Genomic DNA, 24,053 nt, shown 5'->3' on the forward strand with positions numbered 1-24,053 from the left:
AGACCAGTTTTAAAGGCCCTCTCTCTCCCTGGCTACGGCCTTGATCCCCAGCCAACACCTACCCAGCAAGGGAAGGGGCGGAGGTGGGGTGCTGTGGCCTGGCACTGCAGACAGAGGGGCAAAGGGAAGGGCAGGAGAAGGCAGTTCCCTGGGGAACTGGGCAGGCCCCACCTCTCAGCCAGAGGAGTTGGCTGACGATAAAGCCCTAGGAGCTAAGTGTTCACCTGGGCGCTGGGGGGAAGGGGGGAGGAGAGGGGGGGAAGGGGGGAGGGGGGGGTGTAACTAGCAGAGCCAGTACTTCCGCAGACGCCAGGTTCCCAGCCCCAGCTCTTCTAAGACTGTCCTGAGCCTGACCGCTTGGATTTTCTCCTGTAAAGGAGGTTGTGACAAGGGGCAAAGCCTGAATGCGGTCTGTAAGCAGTGCTGTCAGTGTTCAGGTCTGCAGACCGAGTCCGCAGGGGTGGTGCGCCCCTGCTAATTTCCCGACTTGGATCAATGCGCTGTGGTTATTTCTGTGATTTTTACAAGGTCCACCCTCAAGTATTCCACAGTAAAGGGCATCACCGTCCGCTACATACTTTCAAATAGTTCCAATAAAAATTATAAAGAGACAGAAAGGGATAAAGTAAATGTAGTAAAATGTTACTTTTTGGGAATCTGAGTGAAGAGACTTCTTTGTACTTTTCTTGCAACTTTTCTGAAACTCTGAAATTATGCACCCCCCCCCCAATTTTTTTTTAAGAATTACATTACTAGGCCCTGGCCAGTGTGGCTCAGTTGCTTGGAACATCGCCCTGTACACCCCCAAAGGCTGCGCACTGATCCCCGGTCAGGACACGTAGGAAGGCAACCAATCACTGTTCTCTCTCACATGGATGTCCTCAGGTAAGGATTTTAAAAAGTTACATCGTTGGTGATCTCTAAGATTCACCCAGTTTCTGTGAAACAGGGACGTTATCTGCATTTTACAGATGAGGAGCAGGAAACAGATGAGGACGGCTCCCAGGCAGCAGCGGGGGGAGGGGGGGCTCTACAACACAGGGTCTCACTCAAGTCCCCTCTCCCCCAGGCCCCAGCTCTCCCAACCAGCGAGGGACGGCGAGTCCCAGACACCACACCAGGCTCTGGACCAGAACAGAAGAGCAACAGGCAAGTAAGAAAGGGGCCATCTGGCCAGGGTCCAGGCTGGCCGTCTTCAGGAGAAGCTGGGCGCCTCAGACAGGGGCCACCCCACCCTTCTCCCAAGACCCCTTCCCTCCACCGGGCACAGGCAGCTCTTCCCGCTCGGCCCAGGAGGGACACCACAAGCTCCGCCAGGCTGTGCAGGCCCACGTGGAGCACAGCATCACCGCCCGGAATGAGCTGGACAGCCCTCTCCAGCCAAAAGAAACACAACATCTGGAAATCCTAAGCAAGTCTCCTAGAATCACTCCAGGGTCAAGGGGAAAAAAATACCAAAATCACAATTACACTTATTTCCAATCTGTCTATGCTAGTTGTACTTGCTATGGTAAGTACATACTTTAAATATCATTGATATGTAAACTGATATGAGTATAAAAATAGAGCTGTTGGGGGGGGGGGAGTCACACAGATTTGAAGATTACTATCAATGAAAACAATAACTATTAGCAGAGGAAAAAACCATGCTTCTAAAAAACTTTTGTTAACTAAAAAGAAAAAAAAAAGTTTCAACCCAAGAAGCTAGAAAATAAAATCTAAGAAAGGCAGGAAAAAGGAATCAGTGGAGATAAGGAGAGAGATATGTGATTAGAAAATAAAACAGTGGTATTTATAAATGAACCTAAGAGGTGGCTCTCCAAAGGACAAATACACTTGTGGCAAGGCCGATCATCTTAAAAAGGAAAACATAAACAAAGAGTATTAGAAATGTGAAAAGGAAAATAACCATGGCCAGTCAATAAGACATGAAGTTCGTCGCTAAAAAATTTAAACATATGGATGAAAGGACAATTTTCTAGAAAAAAATATTCAAGAAGAAGTAGGAATATTGGAAAATATCAACCACCAAAGAAATAGAAATTTGCCAGAGAAACTACCCCCTAAACAGGGCACCAGGCTCAGTAACTGGAATTACATGATTTTCCCAGCTCATAAAACAATGTGGATCTGTTTTATTCTTCATTTAATTCTTCCAGATCCCTCTGAGATAAACACTGTCTCCCCATTTTATAGACAAGGAACCAGGAGTTCCGAAGGGCCAGGCCAGGACTCAGGTCCACAGCCAGACATCTCCAGGGCATGACCCAGAAAAGTCTGTTCCTACGCTCCTCCATTCCTCTGTGATCATCCGTGTTTGGAGCCTTCTGGCCCCTCACTGCTTCAAGTGTGGTCCCCTGGCCGGCAGCACCAGCACCGCCTGAGAGCAATGCAGACCCTCAGGCCCCACCCACCCAGAGCAGCCAGCTGGGAAGCTGTCTTATAAAAGAGACTCCTGGGTGATCTGGACGAGCATTAAAGCGGGAGACGCACTAGTCTAGCCTGTAACTGTCCAATCTCTTTCAACTCCTCTTACATTTACAAAAGCAGTGCCTGTTTTGTTTGGCAAAATAAAACAAAAAAAATCAACTTGCTAAACGATTACAACTTGATTTGATCATATGAACATGTAAGAAAAAAGAAAAGTCTGGCAAAATAAAACCAAAACATTAAAAAAGCAAAAGACATTGGTAGTACCTGTCAAGGTCCGGTAAACAGTCGATGCCACTAATATATGAAGCCCTCACGAATTCATAAAAAAATCACACAGAAGAAAAATAGGCAAAGCAAAGCAAAGCAAAGCAAAATATAGTCACAAAGAAATGAAGATCGCAAATAAACAGAGCAGTAAAACGTTTGCCAATCAAAATATTTTATGCCAGTTTTATACCAATTAAAGAGAAATCACTTTTTAATATAAATGTATTCTCTTGATAATAAGGAGAGAAAAATCAATAGACATTTAAAATGTAAAAATACATATAACTATTCTAGAAAGACCAAAATATTAACAGGAGTTCTGAGTGGTAAGAGTATAGATGTTTTATTTTCTCTACTTGCTCACATGAACTTCCTGATTTTTCCGCAGTGAATTCGCATTCTTTGTAAAGCACCACCACAACAACAAAGTTTAACTATTTCCTAGAGTTTGATCTTATCTGAAATTTAACAGCCTTTATATTTAGTCTCTCGGCTTTCCACAGGTGTCTAGACAACACCTGCCTTTTCACAAACCATGTCAGCACTGAAGGGCATGTCTTCTCAGTCCCCATCATGCACTGGGAGCCCCACGTAAGCAGAGCCTCTTGTACATTCCTCTACAGACCACCGGTTCCCAAACACCAGCGCACCTGCAGGTTGCTGGCTACAGAGGCAGATACTCAGGTCCCACCCCCAGAGGTCAACCCTGTGCCTATGGTTGTCCGGGGACTGCCCTCTGAGAGCCCTCCTCCAATAAGCCTGAAGCTGAGGGCGGACGCAGGAAAGGAGGAAGCCAACTGGTTCATAAATTGGGTGAACTGAGGTCTTAGGAGCTGGCAGGGGACAGCAGTCCTCCTGCCCGCCCGCCCTGCTGTGTGCACTCACAGGCCCACTGGCCAGGGGTCGGCTCCTCTGCTCTTTGAAAGAGGGCGACCGGTGGACAGGGAGGCAGGGCTGGGAAAGGCTTTCTCCAACAGGTGAGCTGAAGCCCCGAGCAGTCCAGCATCGCAGCTCCACTGCCGGAGCGCGCTCTGCTCCGGGAACAGGCGCTTGGAACAACTCCACCGGATCGCAGAGGTCCATCTGTCAGAGTTTCTGCTGGGCACCCCGAGAAGGCGGCTCCTCCAGAGCTGGCAGAGGTGCAGCGCAGGCTGCCACGAGGGGCCGAGGGCTTGGCACTTCGCAGGCAGGGCCCACAGTGACGCTCCCCAGCCCTGGGCTGCTTCCCAAGCCCCCGTGGGCACTAGGAAAGGGAGTAAGACCTGGATGGGGCGGGGCCCGACCTCTTGGGTATGCATATCCTTGGCTCCACTATTTCCCTGGTGGGTGTAAGTAAACTAGCAGAGCAGCCAGGGAAGTGTTTCTACTCCTCTGCTGCCCCGAGCAGCGACGGAGAGGCGGGGCACAGACCGGGGGCTAAACGGCACCGCTCATGGCTGATTTTTCACACGAGAAAAATCACGTGTGGCTGGCATTTCTCTTACACGCGCACCAGCCAAGCGGCTCTTCTCCCCACCTTCGTTTCAGGCAGGACTCCTGACCTCTGCCTAGGAGCAGCAGGGGTCCTCACATCTGCAGGTCTGTAGCCCCCCTGCCCCAGAGATGAGGGGGCCCCTTGTTCGGGGGTCCAGGTGGACTCAGCCTTCCTGGGCAGGGAGAGACCTCCATCTCCCTCCCAGCTCTGTGGCAGCAGAGACCCGGCCTGCAGGAGGGCAGGGGGCAGCTCCTTCAAGAAATAGGGTCTTTCATTCACCAGCTCACAGGGCAAATAAGAGGAGGAGGATTAGCGCATTGAGAGGAATAAAGTCCACCTAGACAGCCGCTGGGGGAGGGGAGGCCACAGACTGGAGAACAGAGGGGAGGAGAAAGCCGCTACCCTGGAGAAAAAAGACCAGCCCACAGACTGGAGCCCACGCCAGCAGCGGGGGCGGGGGGGGGGGTGGGGGGGGGTGGGGGGGGTCTTCGCAAGCTCTGCTCAGACTTGATGACGCCTTGGATGCCTTTGATGACGGCTCATCCCCAAAGAGCAGCTGCAGGTACGTGTGCGTGTGCTGCCTTCAGGCGTCTGGGAACCAAGAAGGCAGCTCTCCCTACGAGTCAGTACTAATGAGGGTTAATGACCAGTGGGCTGTCAGTCCCAGGGTAATTACGAGGTATCAGATCAGAGGGCTCCTCCCTGATGTCTGCTGTGGGCAATGCCAGGCCCTTCTTTTTACTGTGGGAGCAGGGCAGGCGCCCCACCTCTGCTGTCCGGCTCTCAGCCCCCACGGCTGCTTTAGATTCTGCTCCTTGCTTGGGCCTAGGATGTCACACTGTGGAGGTGAATCAATCAATCTCTCTCTCTCTCTCTCTCTCTCTCTCTCTCTCTCTCTCTCTCTCATCAATCTGATTCCACAGCATTTATTAAAAGATTTACTGCATCCTAGGCTTTGTGCCAGATACGGGGAATGAAAGTGAGTAAGATGAGCACCTCACCAACTAGAAACTCACACCGGTTCCTAAAGTGTTGCTACGGAGGTACAGACAACGCACTCGGGGACTGAGGGAGCAAGGGGCTGCTTGAGCCCAGAGACAGCTGACAAAAACCAGAGCACTTCTAATATACCTGCAGTAACGGGTTAGAAAATGTTAGAAAATGTCGCAGAAAAGATACCAGTTACCGCAGCAACAACGAAACCTGAACATCCTAGCGATAAATGTAATGAGAAACGTAAGACACATGTGAAGAAAACTTTGACTCTGATGGACACACAAAAAGACTGGAATGAGCAGAAAGATACACTTCCCATTTCCCAGATGGGAAAACCCATTATAAAGCTGCCCATTCTGCCCAAATAATCCATAAATTCCATGTGATTCCAATTGAAAAAGCCAAACAGTTTTCACAGAACTTGACAAGTTGTTTAAAAGCTTATTTTGAAAAGGAAGTGAAAAAGGAAAGCCAAAAAAAAAAAAATGTTGTGGAAAAAATGAGTTTTTAAAAAAACCAAACTGTTATATAAAAGCTGTAATAATTAAAACAATGAAATACTGACATATGACATAGAATCAGACAAGTAATTCAATAGAAATGAGGAAAGGCCCTAATAAACATGAATATATGAGTATTTATAAAATGCTTAAGGTAGAATTATAAACCTTGTGGGAAATGGTAAGTAGACTGGACACAATAGGCCTTCTATTTGGGAAAAATTTAATCCCTATCTTACACTATATGTAAAATAACTCCCAGCTTAGAGTTCTACATATCTAAAATAAAACTATAAAGTGAAAAACTTGGGTGCCAAAATATTGATGAATTCCAATTGCATAAAAATCCAATTTCCACATGATAGACACAATAAAAGAAAAATGAGAAGCCACACTTTTTTCAAAATAGAAGAGAGGTTAATACTGATAACATATGAGAATTGTATGAACCATTAAAATTCAATCTAATGAAAAGTGGGTAATATATATAATACGTGATACATAGAATAAATGCAAAAATGGTTAACCTTTAAAACATCCTCAAAATTCACTAATAAAATAAAATAATAGGAGATATCCTTTTCACTACCAAATTGGCAAAAATTAAAAACTGGTCATTCTTCATTGAGGTTAGGTGGGACAGTAAATTTAATCGATATAATCAGATTACCGTTTGGGGAGGTAATTTGGTAATGTCAATGGAAATTCCATTTGGATGATTTTGTCCTACACGAATATTTAAACAAATAGCCAAAACATTTTATAAACTACCATATCATTTATAATTGCAAAATGCGGAAACTGAAAATGTCCATCAACAGGAAACAAATGACAATAAACCTATAAAATGAAAGACTCCATAGCCATTTACAAGGCCAAGATAGACATACTGGCATGGAAAGATGTCCTCCGCATATTAATGAGCAGGAAAAAGAACACCAAACCTGAAAAGTATGGTACGAACACATTTGTGCAGGAAAGATAGTGAGTTCATGTACTCACTTTAAAATCTGTAAAGATATGTACAAATTGTTCACAGAGAGTACACTGAGATGGAAAAGAAAGACGGATTTTCAGTTTCCAATTTATGTACATTTATATTGTTTGATTTCTTTAAACGGGCAAGTATTACTTTTATTTAAAGTCCAAAACTTTCTTTCCCATTTTGGAAAATAAAAAAAGAAGAATATTGCGATTGGTTTCTAAGTTGAACTCAAAATCCATCCCTTCTCTCCACTCCCTGTCCCATACCCTCCCCCAGGCCTTTGCTGCTCTTTATGGAGTCAAGATAAAGGGTAAGAAGATAAAGGGTAAAAATATCTACCCCCCAGCGCTGCACATCTCCCTTGAGTATGACCCCTGAATCAAGTCACTTCTCTGCTGGCTCAAACACGTTCAGGATGGGGTGCAGAGGGTGCCCCCCACACTCACCAGGTCCTGCTGGACCAGAGAGGGGAGGCTGTGCCTTCCTAACTGGGATTGTTGGTGCCCTACACCCTGAGTGTGGGGGTGGGGAGGTGCAGAAATGGATTTTCAGGGGAGCCCTGGAAGCTGCGCCCAAGAGATGCTCCTGTTTTTCCCTGGCGCTATGAGTCCTCTCTCCGCTCCATCCTAGGACACCGTTCCCAGGTTCAGGGACACCGACTGGGTCATATCTTCTGGAGATGCACGAAAGAGGCAGGAAGGAGGAACTGAACCTGCAGCCTAGGACAGCTCAGCTAGGCCATGAGCTCCGTGCCAGATGCCTCTTGTCCGCTTCTCCCTCTCACTGTCCTTGGCTTCTAGCTTCATTTCCTCTGGTGCTAAAGTGTGAGGCTTTTCTAAATACGAGTAAAACTTCCGTTTGGGCTTGGGAGATTCTCTGGTCCTACGTAATAAATTCAAACTGATTTCGCTTAGGTTAAAAGTTTCCGCAGGTCCTGGTTGCTAAGCTGGTAAGCTGTTACTAGGTCCCTTATTAGGGGTTTGGGGACAAAGCCCCCCCCCCCCCCCCCCCGAGGAACCAAGCGCTACACTCTGGCCTTGCATTGTCCCAAGTGCAGGGATTCTCCCTGGGGCTCTAGAAGGGAGGAAGGGGTGTCAGGTTAAAGCAGGACTTGGCATTTGTGCAGTAGGGATGCCATCAGCACCTCCCCAAGAGCTCTAGCACACTTCACGTATCAAACCCTGGACAATGAGGCCACAGGAGAACTTAGACAGAAAGTCGTATTTTTAAATGTGTTTGTGATCAAAGAAGAAAAATTTAGGGGAAATAGTGTTCTAAGGATCCACCTGAGAATCTAGAAAAAGCACATCCCAAAGTGCACCCAAGGAAAACACAATAAACACGAAGCAGAAGTTAACGCTTTAGAAGACAGAACGCACAACTGACAAATCTGTGCACTTTTAGATTACACAAAACCGGCAAAGCTAACCAGAGAAAGGAGAGAAAAGATTAATACATGACATTAGAAAGTGAGAAAGTGAAAAAAATCAGACACGAAGAGAATTGAAAAGGAATAACTATAGACACATGAATCTAATAAGTTTGAAAACAGCTTGCTTTCAAGGGAAACACAATTTAACATTTTATACCAGTAGCCACAGGAAAAACAGATCAGAAAGCTGCAAAGACCCATCCCTCAGGAAAGTACCAGGCTCAGATAGGATCACCAGCAGATATTTTTCAATCCTTATCAAATAAAATTATTACTTAAACTGTATTATTTAAATTGCCCCAAAGTACAAAGAATCAAAGCTTCACCATCATTATATGAAGTTACTATGACTCTAATACCAACATCTGGCAATGAAAACACAAAAGGGAAATTATAGGTCAATCTCACTAACAAATATAGATGCAAAACTTCCACATTAATAGTTCAAATTAAACGGCATGTTAAAAAAAATACCCCAGCCCTAGCTGGTTTGGCTCAGTGGCTAGAGCAGGGGTGGGCAAACTTTTTGACTTGAGGGTCACAATGGGTTCTTAAACTGGACCGGAGGGCCGGAACAAAAGCATGGATGGAGTGTTTGTGTGAACTAATATAAATTCAAAGTAAACATCATTACATAAAAGGGTACGGTCTTTTTTTTTTTTTTTTTTTTAGTTTTATTCATTTCAAAAGGGCCGGATCCGGCCCGAGGGCCGTAGTTTGCCCACGGCTGGGCTAGAGCATAGACCTGCAGACTAAAGGGTCCTGGGTTTGATTCCGGTTGAGGGCACACGCCCAGGTTGCGGCTGGATCTCCAGTTGGGGAAGTGCAGGAGACAGCCAATCAATGATTTTCTTTTTTTAAATATATTTTTTAATTGATTTTTTACAGAGAGAAAGGGAAAGAGATAGAGAGTTAGAAACATCAATGAGAGAGAAACATCAATCAGCTGCCTCCTGCACGCCTTCCACTGGAGATGTGCCCGCAACCCAGGTACATGCCCTCGACCGGAATCGAACCTGGGACCTTTCAGTCCGCAGGCCGACGCTCTATCCACTGAGCCAAACGGTTATGGCTAATCAATGATTTTCTCTCATCAATGCTATTTCTATCTCTCTCTCCCCCTCTCCCTTCATCTCTGAAATCAATTAAAACACACACACCCATTATCAAGGACAATATATTCAAAGATAGTTCAATATTAAGAAGTGCACTAACTCAATTCATCTTAACAAGAGGCAAAGAAAAATATCATTCCATCTTCCCACCATGCTGTCATGAGGACTGCGGGAGCGAACCACGAAAGCTTTGCGCCCCGCACGTAGTAAGCGCTCCACAAAGCGCATCACAGCTGGTCGTGACGTGACGTGGGGAAAAGCAGGCCCCCACGCAGCGTGACTCCGTTTTTACACACAGCACAGAACAAGCGCACGCACACAGAGCGCCACGTCTGGAGAGGTGCTCTGGGTAATGGTGGCTAACTGGGCTGTGAAACGCTGGGCAAATTCCTCCCCCTCTGTCTATTTCTATTTCCTAATTTTTCCAAAGAACGTGTCCTATCTGTATACTCAAAAGAGAGAACAAAAAGCCAAAACAACAACAACAGATGTTTGGATTTAGCCCAGAGGGCTGGCAAGCCTCAAGGCCAAGGTGGAAAAGGAGCTCAAGGTGACGGGACGAGGGGACACCAGGGAGGGGCGTGCAGGGTTCCTCGTCCTGCACCCTCCGCCGGTGAAACCTACCCAGCTTCAGGAAACACCCGCACACACACGTGCGGGAGGGTGTTCCTGGCGGAGGCCACGCTGAAGGCCTGGGGCCCCGCACCAGCACGCGTGGCTGTACGAGGCGTAGCCGGACCTGACTGCCCGAAGGCCGTGGGAATTCTGGACAGTGGGAACGGAGTGAGGGGACCCATTTCTCGACCCAGATGCTGGTGACACAGGCGTGCTTACTTTGTGAAGACTCGCCCAGCTGTACATGGTGGGTGCTCAGTTTTTTAATAATTAAAAACCAAGAGGAGCCGAAACCGGTTTGGCTCAGTGGATAGAGCGTCGGCCTGTGGACTGAAAGGTCCCGGGTTCGATTCCGGTCAAAGGCATATACCTGGGTTGTGGGCACTTCCCCAGTGGGGGATGTGCAGGAGGCAGCTGATCGATGTTTCTCTCTCATCGATGTTTCTAACTCTCTATCTCTCTCTCTTCCTCTCTGTAAAAAATCAATAAAATATATTTAAAAAAAAACAAAAAAAAAACAAAACAAAACAAAAAAAAACCAAGAGGAGAACATGGAGTTTCCGTCATGTGCTACAGACTTGCCCTCACATTCCGGTCGGAATAAATCTGAACTCATGGATCGGTCCCATGGAGCAGAACATTCAACCCAGTATTGTGTCTCACACATCTCACTGCCTTAATTTTTCCAGACTCTGGATTGATTATCACTAAAATGATCAATGGATGAGAAAAAAATTCCGCGGCAAGCCCAGGATGAGGGCAGTGACTTCTCACCCCTGAAGGCCATTCAAATCACCCGGGGAGCTTCAAAAAATGCTGGGGCCCACGCTCCACTCCGGACCAATTACATCAGACTCTGTGGGGTGTGGGCCTAGGCACTAACATGTTCTTTTTTTAAAAACTCCCAGATGATTTTAATATGCAGTGGGACTGAAAACCACTCAACTAGTTGAACCAGAGGGCCTGGCCACTGGAAACGCTCTCGGCGAGTTGAAGCTTGCGTGGCCCCTGCCCGTCCTGGTGGAGGCTATGGGGTGGGAGCCAGTGTTTAGGGCAGAAGTGCCCTGGCAACCACCCAGTCCTCCTCCACATCTCTCTTCCCCAGACAGAGACCCCGTGGGGGACCCTGCCCTCACTCGGAGGAAGCAGCCTCTGAGAGTGAGGGGGAGGGCTTCCCAGGGGTTGGGCACAGGACCGAGGCCTCTGGCTCCCAGCGGGTGCTCAGGACCACTTGCCAGTACAACCCCAAGACATACACCACTCCAACCACACAACCCCCGAGCTAAGCCCTAACTACTACCCAGGGTCCAAATGACACCACTGGGAACCCACAGCTAGAAAACAGGAAACCGAGGAGAAAGAATAGTGGGAAGGCAGCCCACAGGGCAGGGGTCAGCAGAGCTCCCTCATCAGGTAGGACCTGGCTCGGGGGCAAGTGGCAGGGCCAGTGAGGAGGGGGATGCCACACGGCCCACCTGCCCAGAGCTTCCAACACTAATCTCTGGGGTCTCCACGCCACCCTCATCCTGCACCCCCTCTACCTAGCTGTGTGGCAGGAGCCCACAGGTCTGACTCCCACCGCTGGCTCTCTTGGCCCAGCTGCCCCACAGCATTTGTACACACTTCTAGATGATTCTGACACAAGGAGCCCTTGGCCCACGTCCCACAAAGCAGTGCCCTCAGAGGACGTCTCTGCTCAGCCTAGAACTTAGCCGAGCTCAAAGCAAGAGGGGAGAGAGTGGGGATGGGCTGAGGCCATGGAGTATCCTAGGATAGAGAGCCCAGAGAGAGAAGAGAGAGGGATCATAGTGCCGGGAAAACGGGGGGCGGGGGGGTGGCATCTCTTGGGCACAGCCTCCAACACTCCACTGAAAACCCATTTCTGTGTCCCCTCAGAGCGCAGTCTGTAGGGCAACAGTGAACCCAACTGGGAAGGCAGAGTCTTCCCTCTCTGGGTCCAACAGAGCCTGGTGCACTCAGCGGGCACCCTCTGCACCCCATCCCGAACTTATTCAAGCCAGCAGACAAGTGACTTGGCCCAGGGCCCCCGCCCCCCCCCCCCCCAAGGGAGAAGGTGTGGCAGAGAGGGTCTGTCCGGGACCAGCCCGGCCCTCAGCCCGAACGCATCCAGGGCGTCCGCCTCTCCCTAGCTCTTCCCTCTGCAGAGTGGCCAGCAGGCTGCAGAGAGGGGCCTTCCTAAGACAGGAAGGTGGACTGGCAGGAGCGGGCTCCTTCTATAAACTCTATCGGCTTAACAGGGCTGGGACCCAAGGCGCAGCCTGGGAGGAGGGGGATGTTGCGGTGGGGTTGGGGGGAGGAGGGGAGGGGGGTATCGATGCTTCAGAGAAAGCAAAGCAGGAGAACACAGTCAACAGGACAGGGAGTTTAGGAGCTCACTGTCAGGGACAAGTTGCAAACCCTTTCAATGTCTTTGTTTCCCTCCGCAAAGCCCATGGGGTTAGGATTACACTGAAAAAATGCTTGGAGGCGGGGTTGAGAAATCCAATTACTTCAGCACCAAGGGCACAAGAGTTCCAGGCCACAGAGGCAACCAGGATTTACGCAGACCCTAATCTTACTTGGGATGGCTGCCTCTTAAGGACTATTTCTGTGGCAAGTCTGTTACCTACCCCTTGGCCCCCCCCCCCCCCCCAATTCTCCTCTAAGGTGAGGTAGCCGGGGTAGAAGGAAATTAGTGCTTTACTTTTTTTTTTTTTTTTTGTCTAATCGTTAGCATCTTAAATAAGACCCTGCAGCGGAAAAAACTTCCTTGGGGGCAGGTACAGTCGGAAGAAGACTCACAAAGGCACCCCATCAAAAACACTGCGATGTCGGTCCCGAGCGACACCAGGACAGTTTGTGATCAGCCTCAAGGAAAAGGGGCTCTGCCTCCAGATCGCTGGGAGCCACCGCATGAGATGCCTCGGCACCTTGCAGGGCCCAAGTCACTCCGGCATCTACCGGAGAGCTGGCCTCCCTTTAATGGTCCCCTGCCTCTAAGTCAGTGGTTCTCAACCTTCCTAATGCCGCAACCCTTTAATACAGTTTCTCATGTCGTGGTGACCCCCAACCATAAAGTTATTTTCGTTGCTACTTCATAACTGTAATTTTGCTACTGTAAACAATGTGTAACTGTACACGTGTTTTCCGATGGTCTTAGGCGACCCCTGTGAAAGGGTTGTTCGACCCCCCAAAGGGGTCGCGGCCCACAGGTTGAGAACCGCTGCTCTAAGTCATGCCGTTTACACACACATGCACGCACGCACACGCACGCACGCACACACGCATGCACACACACACGCACGCACACACACACACACAGTCCTGCCCCTTCAGGGGGCTGCGCACGTTCTGACGCTTCTCCATCACGATCTGAGACTTGCAGAGATGAAAGGGCAAACGCGGCACCCTTACCTAAGAAGCTGAGACGCAAGAAACTCTTCCGAGGGACTCAGAGAGCCGCTGGGACGGCAAGATCTCTGCTCTTCCAGGTGCTGCTCTGTCCCCAAGATGGACAGGACAGGACAGCAGAGGGGGAAAGCCACGTCCAGAAAGGGGTGGAGGGGTCCAAACAGAGACCCTCTGCTCTCCCAGGTGTGAGGTTCTAAAGTAATGCCGTGCGGGGCGTGGCCGTAAACTGGTCACCAGCCCCACAACACAGACGCGGGAACCAACACGGGCCTTTCAAGCCGGAGCAGCCGCGGGAACCTGCATCGTGGCGCCTGAGCCAGCGCACGGGCCGCCTCCTTCCCCGGCTCACAGACCCGTCTGTGTATCTGCAACATTCTGGAAATTAAGAAACGCCACCACCACCCTGCCACATCTAGTTTGAGAAAAATTACCTCTGGAAGGCAGAGGAAACTGAAGGCCAGGGACACGAAGGGACTTCCTCACGACCGATGGCAGAACCCAAGTCGCAGATCGGGGAACAGGGAGGAAAAGAAACAGGACAACTGCCCGTTCTTGCCCTCCTCACCTCAGCCGGGGGTCTCCCTCCGTGGTTCCCGCCCCCAGGCGGTCAAGGCTGCGGGCCGGAGCCGCCTGTGGGTAGGCCATGCTGGGTCCCAGGTGAAAGGCCCAGGCGGTATTCCCATCCAGCCTTATCTCAGTCTCGAACCCAACACGTCTGACGCCAGCGCTTTCCGTTCAAACTGCTGACCCCACTAGTCTAATCTGTAACTGCCAGATCCCAGAGACGCTAATTTACTGACAGCGTGGCTGGCATGTTGATTCTTCCCTCAAAGTCCCCTGAGGCCCACTGAGCCAGAGATACAAGCAAAGGTACAGAGCCAGGCACAGCTGGGGGCGAGGGTGTGGTCTGCCATGTGCAGGTGCACGGCCCCAAACACGGATCCAAAAGCCTCCACTGCGTAAAAAACGAAAACTTGCCAGTGCTGGTTTGCCCACATAGAGTGATGAGCTTAGGTGACTGAGCCAGTGTCTCTTGCTTCTGGTGATACTGCGCAGATCAAATGACAATGACTGCTCTTATTTTTCAGGACCCAGTCCTGTCCCTGGAACATAGTAAATGCTCAGTAAATGTTGCAAGACAAAGGCAGGAGGAAAGGGAGAGAAAGTGAATGGGGTCATAGTCCTGGACAGCAGGACGATCTCTAGATTCTAACTGTCTGAGCCGCCCCTGCTCCCTAGCTACCCAAAGGCTTCCTCAACTAACCCACAAGGAAGCCGTCTCCTCCTCAGACGCTGCAAACATGCTGGGAACAAAGGGGGAGTCCTCGGCTGCCTGCCAGATGCTCAAGTGCGAGAGGAAGCGAGGCCCGAGAGGTCAGGGTGGGAAAGAGGACTGGAGACCCAACGCTGAGCCAAACCAAAACCCCTCCCACACTCCCTGCCCCCACCCCAGCCAGCTGAACAGGCTACAGCCTGGGGGAGGCAGGCGGGGGGGGGGGGGTAGGAATGGGAGGGGACCTGGCAAGACCACAAAGACCATTTCTAGCAGAAATGTCCATCTGCAGCTGGAGGGAGCCCAGGGCCAGGCCCCTCCTCAGCGAGCCGGCAGGAGGGCTGCGAGAGCCCTGCAGTGATCCCTGTGGGCACTCGAGTGTGCGGGGAAGGCTCTCTCGGGCCCACTCACCTGTCCATCCTGTCAAGTCCTCTCTCCCCCAGGACATTCAAGAGTTACCAGTTCAGTCACCAGGGAGGAGGAGCTGAGCCCTGGGACTCTAACTCCAGTTCTTGTTATCATTCAGGAAGCCCTCTCTCCCCCTCTCTGTCCTCAAACTCGAAATCCTCTCGTGTCGGCTCGTTTCCCGCCCTAGCCTGACATGCTCACCACCTGCTTCGTATCTCCCCAAGTTCACGGCCGCGTGTCAACGCACCTCAGAGATCAAGGGAAGCGCAGGCAAAGCGGGCGAGAAACTGGGAGGAGTCACCCACAGTGTGTGGAAAGTCGAGGCTGGCGGATTCTCAACAAAGGGGCATTTCTGCAGTGGTCAAAAGCAGAGACCGAAGGCAGAGATCCTGGGCACGGTCCCAAAATAGTTTCCAGACATCTTCAGCCAACTGAGGATTCCCAGGGGGCAGCGCGTGGGGGCAGCGTGGGAGCCGCAAGCCGGGCAGCACGGTGCTCTCGGCACTGGGCACTCACTCCTGCCCAGGCTGCCAAGAAGGAGGCGGCGGCAACAGCGGTGCTCTGGCATGTTCCTCCGCAGATCATGGGTAGACACGGAACACACCCGACAGTACAGTGACAACTTGTGTTTAACAAGCTCAACTCTGCACACCCTACATCATGGATCTTCTTGAAACCCTGGCAGGACACCACTCACAGCGATGAGCACATTCCCACTGGCTCCTGGATACCCCCGGGACTCCCCCCGCCTGCACCCATCCCATGGGGACAGACTGGGGCACAGGACAAGGGGGGGTCTCACAGCGTCTTGGTCTGATCTCAGAATGAGCTCACCCAGCAGACAGCTTCCTACACCATGACCTGCTGATGGAAGAGGACCAGCCAAACTGCCGCATCCAGGGGATGTGGGACACCGCACCAAACCGGTCACCCAAGAAAAGTCGGGGGAGGGGGCTCAGCTCCCCGTGCTTGCTGGCAGTGCCCGCGGCAGGCCAAGAGAACACGGCGATTCTCCGACGAGACGGAACTCGACAATAAAAACAAGCACAGACACAACCTCAGAGCTTTGAAAACAGTCAGCTCGGGCTCCACCCTGAGAAGGGGGAAAGACAGATGTATGTGAAGGGCTTGCTCTGGTTTCCCAAGTAGCCCTGCTGCATGCCCACAACATTGAGGGTCACGGTGCGAGGCCAGCAGAAGGCAGCAGGGAGAAACGCAGAGCACGCTTGGAAAGAAGAGAAGCCACCAGCCACCGGGAGGCGAGGCAGGAGGGAGGGGGCCTTCAGGAGTAAACAGACCCGCCAGCAGTCCTTCCTCCCAGCAGAGAGGGAAGCTCCGGCTGAGAGGGCTGAGAGCCACAGAGGAGGGAGGGCGCTCCCCTCCCTGAGCCCATCTGTCCTCATCCCCTGTCCTGCTGCCCCCAGGGTGGGGGGCAGAACAGGTGCACTCCATGCCCACGGACCTCACAGCGCAGTCCCCAGTCGGCAGCGCGAGGCCAGGGGAGGAAGAGGAGGTGGAACCCGGGGGTTCTGCTCGGGGAAGAGCGAGTGGACTGAGCTCACGGCTTTCTCCTCCGCACCCACAGCATCGCCAGTATCAACCCCCCCCTGCTGGCCTCAGGGCCTCCCACGGTCTGGTCCCAGGTGATCACCCACTTCTCCCAGCCTCTCCAAAGCATGCCCAGCTCCCCGGCGGAGCCAATGCCACCTGGCTCGTCTCCTTCCCCCAGAAGCTGCTCCAGAAACACAAAACTCTTGCCCTCCCTCCCCCAAGCACTTCCTTGCCTCAAGTTCCTTGGGAAGAAGCCAAGGAGCCACCCTGGCTTCTGATCCACCCGCAGCCTCACCCAGGAGCCCCCATCCCACGTGGGGAAGCAGAGCCCCTCCCTGCCAGTGTCCCCACCCAGGCAGCCAGGCAGGCGGCACCTCCACGGAGCTTCCCACAGCTTTCCCAGGAAGCAGGAGGCGGGTTTCCAGGGAGGAGCATCTGGGGACAAAGTGGATCCTCCACCTGCTACCCAAGCAACCAGATCCCCCCAGCTCCCCACAGGCTCCGGGGCCCGAGGGGAAGGTGGGGTTGAGACAGGCAAGAATGGGCGCCCTCCCTCCTTAGAAAAGTCCCATCTGGTCCTGCCCCCGCCCACCTGTCCCCCAGCCTCTGGGCTCTGAACTTGAGAGACAGCGGCATGGGGCTGCCACCCGCTTTGTCTTCTCTGCCTGGGGCCAGCGGAGGATACTGCTGAGTAATCCCAAACTCACTGTGGGTCCTCAGCCCCCAAAACAGGGGAAAAGCCCAAGGAAATCTACTGATCCTGGTCCTTGTCAACCCGGGAGGAAGACCTGTGTTTCCTAGTTATAGACTCTGCCCTGTCCCAAATACCTCAGCCCTGACCTTCAGACAGCCACTCGGAGAAGCTCGGCACCCCTTCTCTGCTTCCTACTCACCTGGTAACATTCCCTTCTCGGTTCCCCAGACACCAAGCACAGAGTAACAGCAGCCTCCTGCCGGCTTCCCAGTCATGATGTTGCATCAGCCCCCACCCTACCCAAAATATCCTCACCCCCACCACCTCCTCTCCTCTCCAGCCATCTCCATGGTGACAGCAGCATGACTAATGACACCCTATCAGCTTCAGACTCAGGAGCACAATTTACCCTCCCTCTTACCCCGCCACCCCGCCCAGGGATTTCTGCAGATTGGATGCAAACCAGCGGTGCCAGGGACATTCTCCAGAGAGATTTCCAGGGGCAGGGGCAGGGGCAGGGGTGGATAGCGGGTTGCATGTCTTTAAAAAACAAACAAACAAACAAAAAAACACAGTTCAACAAACCCAGTCCCAACTGCACCCAAACCATCCAGCTGAGAAAGCAAAAAGAATCCAAACAAAACCCACACAGGCCTGAGAATTCATTGGCCGCCCACACCCCCGCCACCCCTCCCCCTCAGCGGCTGCTACACACACAGTGGGAGATTAAGGGATCACCCGAGGAGACCCTTTATTTTTATCCTTCCTCTCTCTCTCTCTCTCTCTCTCACACACACACACACACACACACACACACACACACACACAAGGTACCTTGACAGCGGCCGCTTGTCCCCAGGGCCCGGCTCCTTCACCAGCCTTTATTTCCACCTGCAAAAGAAGCCAGAAAGACTGATGAGCCAGGCCGGCCGCAGGAGGGACTCCAAGTCCTTCGGCTGCACCCCCAGCACCGCTGCAGGGGACGCGGAGGGTGGGGGAGGCAGCCAAGGGAAGAAAGGGCAGCCGGGACCATCTTCCTGCCTCCAGCAGCCGCCCAGACGCGCAGTGGAGGGGCGCAATGGCCTTCCAGTGTGTTTTTGTTTTCATTTCTCCGTTTTCCACCCTCCCCAGATCCAGACGCCACTGCCCCTCCTCCTGCGTCCGGGCTGGCCTGTGCCTCCCCGCCCTGCCCGCTCTACCTCGGCCGGCCTCCTCTGGTGCATGGGCCGGCGGGCCTCCCATTATCCCCGCCGGAGCGGAGCGCACGGAGGGAGGCACTGCAGAGGAGGCGGCGGCCAGCTGCTGGCTCGGCTCCCCGCCCTGCCGCCGGCGGCTGGTGTGGAGGGGGCGGCGCGCTCACCAGCCAATCCCGGAGGCCGGCCGGGCGGGGGCAGGGCCGCGGGGGCCGGACCTGCCCAGCCGGGAGGCGGGGGCACCACCGAGGGAGCCGCGTCCGCTGCGGCCCAGGCCCACTGCCTTTCCCAGGCAGGCCCGGGATCTCGGGGCACCTCGGGGATCCCCGGGCACCTCGTCTCCTCCCAGCAGGGGACCCCGAAGGGAATACCAGCGGCATCCTCTGCATCTCTAGGGTCGAACGGCCCGCCACGCCTGGGGTCCAGCCGCAGCTGGTGGGACTTCCTCTCCCACCTCTGGGGTCTCCCCCCAGGACGCCGGCCTCACCCAGCGCCAGCGCCGCAAGAGCCTGAGGAGCAACAGCCCCTCCGGTCTCCAAAGAAAAAAGGGAAGCCTCGACAGTATGAACCTTCACCCCATTTTGCAGATAAGGAAACAGGCAAGCCAAGTGAAGTAACTTACCCACCGCGACAGGGCTAGAAAGCAGCCGAGCTGGGACTCCCTCCGAGCCAGGCGGTCCGGCTTTAAGTACCAGGCTCTTAACCAGACGCAGCCCTACTCCTCCCTCCGGCTCCCACCTCCGAAAGCAGACTTCTGGAAGCCCACACTGGCTGTGGCTCAAAGCCTCCCCATGCCAGCCTGGCCCTCCCCATGCAAACACCCACACCTCACCCTAGGATGGCTCATCCCTCTGCCTGATTATACACCCGCCCCCCCCCCTCCATCCAGATAGCCTCCCCATCACCAGCACCACTCGGGGTACTTTCTCCTCTCTCAGAAGGGCCACAGGAAGCACTTCCCACCCACCCCCCACCACCCACACATCAGGGCTTCCCATCCCTGGGAAAAGGCTGCGGACCCCAAAGCAATGACCTCCAGTTCCCAGGCTCTGAGCCTTTGAAAGCTGCCATGCCCAGGACACAGAAGGACGGGAGAACAACAGGGCGAGGAGGGCCCCCCCACCCCCCTACTCCACTCCTGGATTTAATGCCTGGCATCCCCGGGCACGTCCTGCTCTGTCCCCTCCCCTCCCTGTAGCTGAACACCCAGAGCCCACCTCCCAAGGAGGGGCCATCACAGACCCCGGTGCTCACGTGTCTGTGAGGATTCTGTGCACAAACGCAGCGCGTCCCTGCACGCTGTGGGTGCTGCTAGCTACTCGCGCTCCGTTTCTGGGAGAACACATTCTGTGCTCCCTCTTGTCTCACGGATGAAGAAGCGAAGGTCGGAGAAAAGTGTCTCGGGCTAGTGAGAATGTGTGACAGCTGTTTCAAGCAATGTGCTCCTCTACCAGGTCTACCACAGACGCCCCACTGCTGCCCCTACCGGGTGCCCCATGGGGGTACTCAGCTGGGATAAGCGGTCTTAGGAGAGACAAAAGCTCCCACCTGGTGAGGAGGTCCCAGGAGGCACAGGGCCCACACCTTCATGACCCCTGGGGACAAAGGGCAGCACCGCTGGTCTCCTCTCCAGGGCAAGTGACAAGGCAGGGCAAGGAACAGTGTCCTGAGTCATGGTTCAAGATGGGAAAATGGGCTTCTGCACCCCTTAGCTCTTACCTTGGCCAGGCCAAGAGAAGTCCCCCCTTTATCCTGGTCCCCCAAACCCTGGCCCACCTACCCACTCCACACACAGTCTGCGTGCTGCCTGGAGAGTAACAATTAATGCTGTTGCTGCTGCGGCTGCCACAGTTTATCAAGCCCCTGCCATGTACCAGGCTCTGTGCCAACCACACCAGTAGGAGCATCTCATTTGAATTACTCCACACACAACCTTGTCTCTTATGGGGAAACGGGCTTAGACATAGACGTTGGTGATCTGCCCACAGAGCACCCAGCTGCTGTGTGGTAGGCTAGAATTCCAATCTAGGCCTTCCTCCTCCCAGTCCTCTAACCCCCCTCTCTCTGCCAACCCCAGGAAAACGCAACGAGGGATGGGGGTCACTTGAACTCAACCACTTCCCTTTAAGGTATGGGTCTGAGCATCGTATCAGAGACTTTGAGATGCTGCTGCCTGCCTGGGTTCCGCACCCCCTTCCCCCACGTGGTGCAAGGAGCAAGGCTTCATCTGAAAGTTACCTCCCTCCGCCACTTTTCCAGCTCATCTGGCCTCTGTGAGCATCACCCCCTTCTCCCCGGGCCTTCCCAGAGCAGGCAGGGCCTCTCCCAGCGCACCAATCACAACCAAGTTCAGTTATTTATTTACAAGGCGGTCTTCCCCACGTGGGCGGGGGCCCTTTACTAGGCTCTGCACAGAGCTGGAATGTGCTGAGCAGAGTTTCTAGCAAGAAGGGAGGAAAGGTAGGGGGCTGGGCGAGACAGAGGCCACTCGCCTGGTTGACTTTCTCTCTGAGAGCCCCAAGAATCAGAGCGACACCTCCTCTCCTGGGAGGGCAGGACCTGCCACAACTCAACTAGAGCTGAGTCTCAGCCTGTTCAGCCCAGCCCACATCTTCCTCACCAGCTGGCCGGTGCCGCCCACCCCCCATTGCTAACTCAGTCTCACCTCCTGCAGATACCCCAAGAGGAGCCCATGGGCCCTGAGGAGTCCACCTGCTCCCATCTCTGCCCCACCCTGGCCGCTGGCCTTTTCTGAGGCATCTGGAATGCCAGGACTCCAGCAAAGTCACTCTCCACGGCCAACCTGTCCCATCTCTATCGGCCCCCTTTCTTCATTTGCAGCTTCACAGTGACTGGCCCAGAGGTACTTGGGACCCTTTTGTATGGTGTCCCCGTACACCTTCCATCATGACCTCTACTCCCCACTGCACCCCCGGTAGGAGGAATGGGGCCACAGTCCTCATCACCAGGGAGAGGTGAATAAATTCACTCACTCTGAGAACACACAAAATTCCCCCACAGTGAGAACCTCAGGGACACAGATCACCACAGGCCAGAACCACACAGATATAGAAAGACTAGGGAATGGGAACACCTTCAGACATAGACCAAGTACCAAACCCACACCAGGCCCCATCCTTGGAGCAAACTGAACCATATCTTATTTAACCCTCAAAGCACACCAATGCGACCGGAATGATTCATGCCCATTCTAGAGACGGAGAAACGGAGATACAGAGAGGTGAAGCGCCTTGCCCAAATTCTCACAGCTAGGACAGGACTAAGCAGGGCTCCGGATACCCCTCGTTCGTAGCTGCTCAGTCAGTGCTGCTCTGTGTAGCCCTGTGATTTTCATACCAACCTACCTCTTCCAGGGGCAGTGGGTAGACAGACTTCTCCTCCCAGGCCATGGCTGTGTCCTGAATGAGGTCACTCCCCACAAAGCTTCATTTCAAAGCTCAGTTCAAGCCCACTTCCTCCAGGAAGCCTTCTCAGGTTACTATGGTGCTCCGCCAGCCGACAGCACTTCTAATGTTTCTCATCTGACACTCGGCACTGCTATTTGTCTCTCTGCGTGCCCTGCCTCTCCCACCAGAAGGGCTGGAGTCGTGCCTCTGCAAAGCCCCTGCGGGGTTTTATCCCACATTCCACACACCGGAGGCACGTGGAACTGACTGTGGGGGAAGTCTGTGACCTTCTTCTTCCCTTCCTTCTTCATCACACAAAGGATCCTGCCAAAGAAACCCAACACCCCCTCCACCTTCAGAGCCTATGTTTAAAGTCCTTGGTGTCCACGCATCCATTTCCACCCAAGTAATTGCAACCCATCACACACATCATCCCCTATATTTGAAACTCTTCACGGTTGTCATGGGAACTGCCTTTGCCTTCATTCACTGATCAGGCCTCACAATTAGCTTTGGCAGCGGAAGTCTGTGTCAACAGCAATCTCAGGAGGGAGGTTGGAGGAGGGAGGAAGAGGAGGATGAGGAGGAGGAGAGCTGCAGCGATAGAAGCAAAGGTGCTCCTCCTTGGAGATACAGCAGAACCAGACTGAATCCGGGCACCCAGCAATGTCCACGGGAAAAGAGTCAGAGCCAGCCGGCAACTCCGCCTGCACGCGTCACTACCAACAAACAGAACGCTCCGGGGCTGACGGGCTAACAGGTAGCAGTCGCGGCTCTGCCCAAACTCCGCATGCCCTCCTAGATGCTTGTGAGGAGGTCTATGGTCTATGAGCCTCCCCCCTCCCCCCCACGTTCAGCAGCCTGGTACCAACTGTTCCAGAGCCCAAGTAAGTAACCCAGGACCTTCAGCGGTGGGACGGGAATGCCGAGTGGTTCGGAAACCTGGGCGCGCCTCTCGGGAAAACCTCCCGGGAGAATTGTGTCCTTCCACACCCCTGCCACCTGGGACGGGCATTCAAGCATTCGGGCAGCATCTCTACACACCTCGGGCTCAGAGGAGATTTCGTCCTCCTCCTGGGGGTCTCCCCACCCCAACCCTTCACGTATCGCTATCCTGAAACTCTCAGAACAGGTCCCTTCCTTTTTCCACTGGGCTCTCTGGGCCCAGAGATGACTAAGTCTGGGCTCTGCCCTCAGGGCATCCCTCCCTGTCGCCCTACCAAACCGCACTGTAATTATTTGCTTCCACGCTCATCTCCTTCCACAGACCGTGAGCTCATTAGGGACAGAGTCCACGCTGCCTCCCCTTTGCCGGTAGCTCAGCCTCAGCCGCAGCCTTGCGCACAGCCAGCCCCAGGCGAGACTTGCTGAATGAGCCTGGGAAAGCAGCTCACGGGTCTACAAGTTAAAGCAGATGACGTTCCTGCCTCGGGAAACTGAAGCGAGGCCAGAGGGAGGAGTTGCCCTCCCCCTCCTTCCCCCCCCCCCCAACACACACACACAAGAGATAGCGCTCTCCTCCACCCGATGGCTCCCTGTCCTGCAGCGAGAACACAGTTCAGACAGGACTCAGCCCTCCCTCTCTTTTCCAGGGCTCCAGGGTCACCCCCGGCGTCGAAGAGGGAGCCGGGACACTCAGAGCTTACCCTTAACGGGCAGAGCAATCAATAAAAAGTAAGGCAGAGAAAAAAACAAGACAAGAGAGAGTCTCCCATATCCTGCTCACAAGGAACGGCTCAGACGTGGAAGAGACTCTCGTCCAGTCCCTTCTGTCTGGTTTCCAGCCCAGCATCTCCACAGCCTCCCCAAAGCTTCCTGCTGGGACTAGGAGAGGTGGGAAGCTACGGGGCACGTGCGGTCTGGCAAATGCCCCCAAATGACTCTGCCCAGTGTGACTTCCCTTCCATGTGGAGAATCTAGAACTGCTGCTTTGCCAGTGGTGGGAGGCACATTAATCTGTCCACGAACTCTCCACCTGGGTGTGGGGCTGTGGGGCCTGACGGAGCTGGGACGTGTGCGCGTCAGAGCAGGAACAGAGCTCCTGCGACCTGAAGGGAGAACCCCAGGACCTGCGATCACCTGAAGGCTGGCCGGTCACCCCACACTGGGCTGCGACTTTCTCTTTTTCTCTCCTTAGTGACTGAAACTTAGGTTATCAGGTTTCTTATGCAAATGACAGGAGACAAGGGCTCAGAGAGGTGTGTCCACTCCAGGTGTTCCAGCAGCCTCGGCCCTGCACAGACACTCAGACAGCGGCCACAGCAACCCTGAGCCTCTCCCTAGAACAGCCAGCAGGGCT

At 53.4% G+C, this 24,053-nt stretch overlaps 1 protein-coding gene across 2 annotated transcripts in view; it reads right to left on the reverse strand.

Moving 5' to 3' along the window:
- The window catches only part of TET3 (tet methylcytosine dioxygenase 3), a gene marked incomplete at its 5' end in the record, with an annotated part of 85,484 nt that overhangs the window by 52,960 nt on the left and 8,471 nt on the right, over positions 1-24,053 (reverse strand). Inside the window, 2 exons of one of the 2 annotated variants that reach the window (XM_081101083.1) lie at positions 17,989-18,045; positions 18,354-18,377. In XM_081101083.1, the coding sequence (XP_080957209.1) occupies positions 17,989-18,045; positions 18,354-18,377 (81 nt within the window). Of the gene's footprint in view, positions 1-17,988; positions 18,046-18,353; positions 18,378-24,053 lie in introns of those variants that run through there. The other variant, XM_081101082.1, reaches the window with a different exon arrangement.

The sequence above is a fragment of the Myotis nattereri genome (assembly GCF_964212035.1).
Source record: "Myotis nattereri genome assembly, chromosome: 10".
NCBI classification, from domain to species: domain Eukaryota; kingdom Metazoa; phylum Chordata; class Mammalia; order Chiroptera; family Vespertilionidae; genus Myotis; species Myotis nattereri.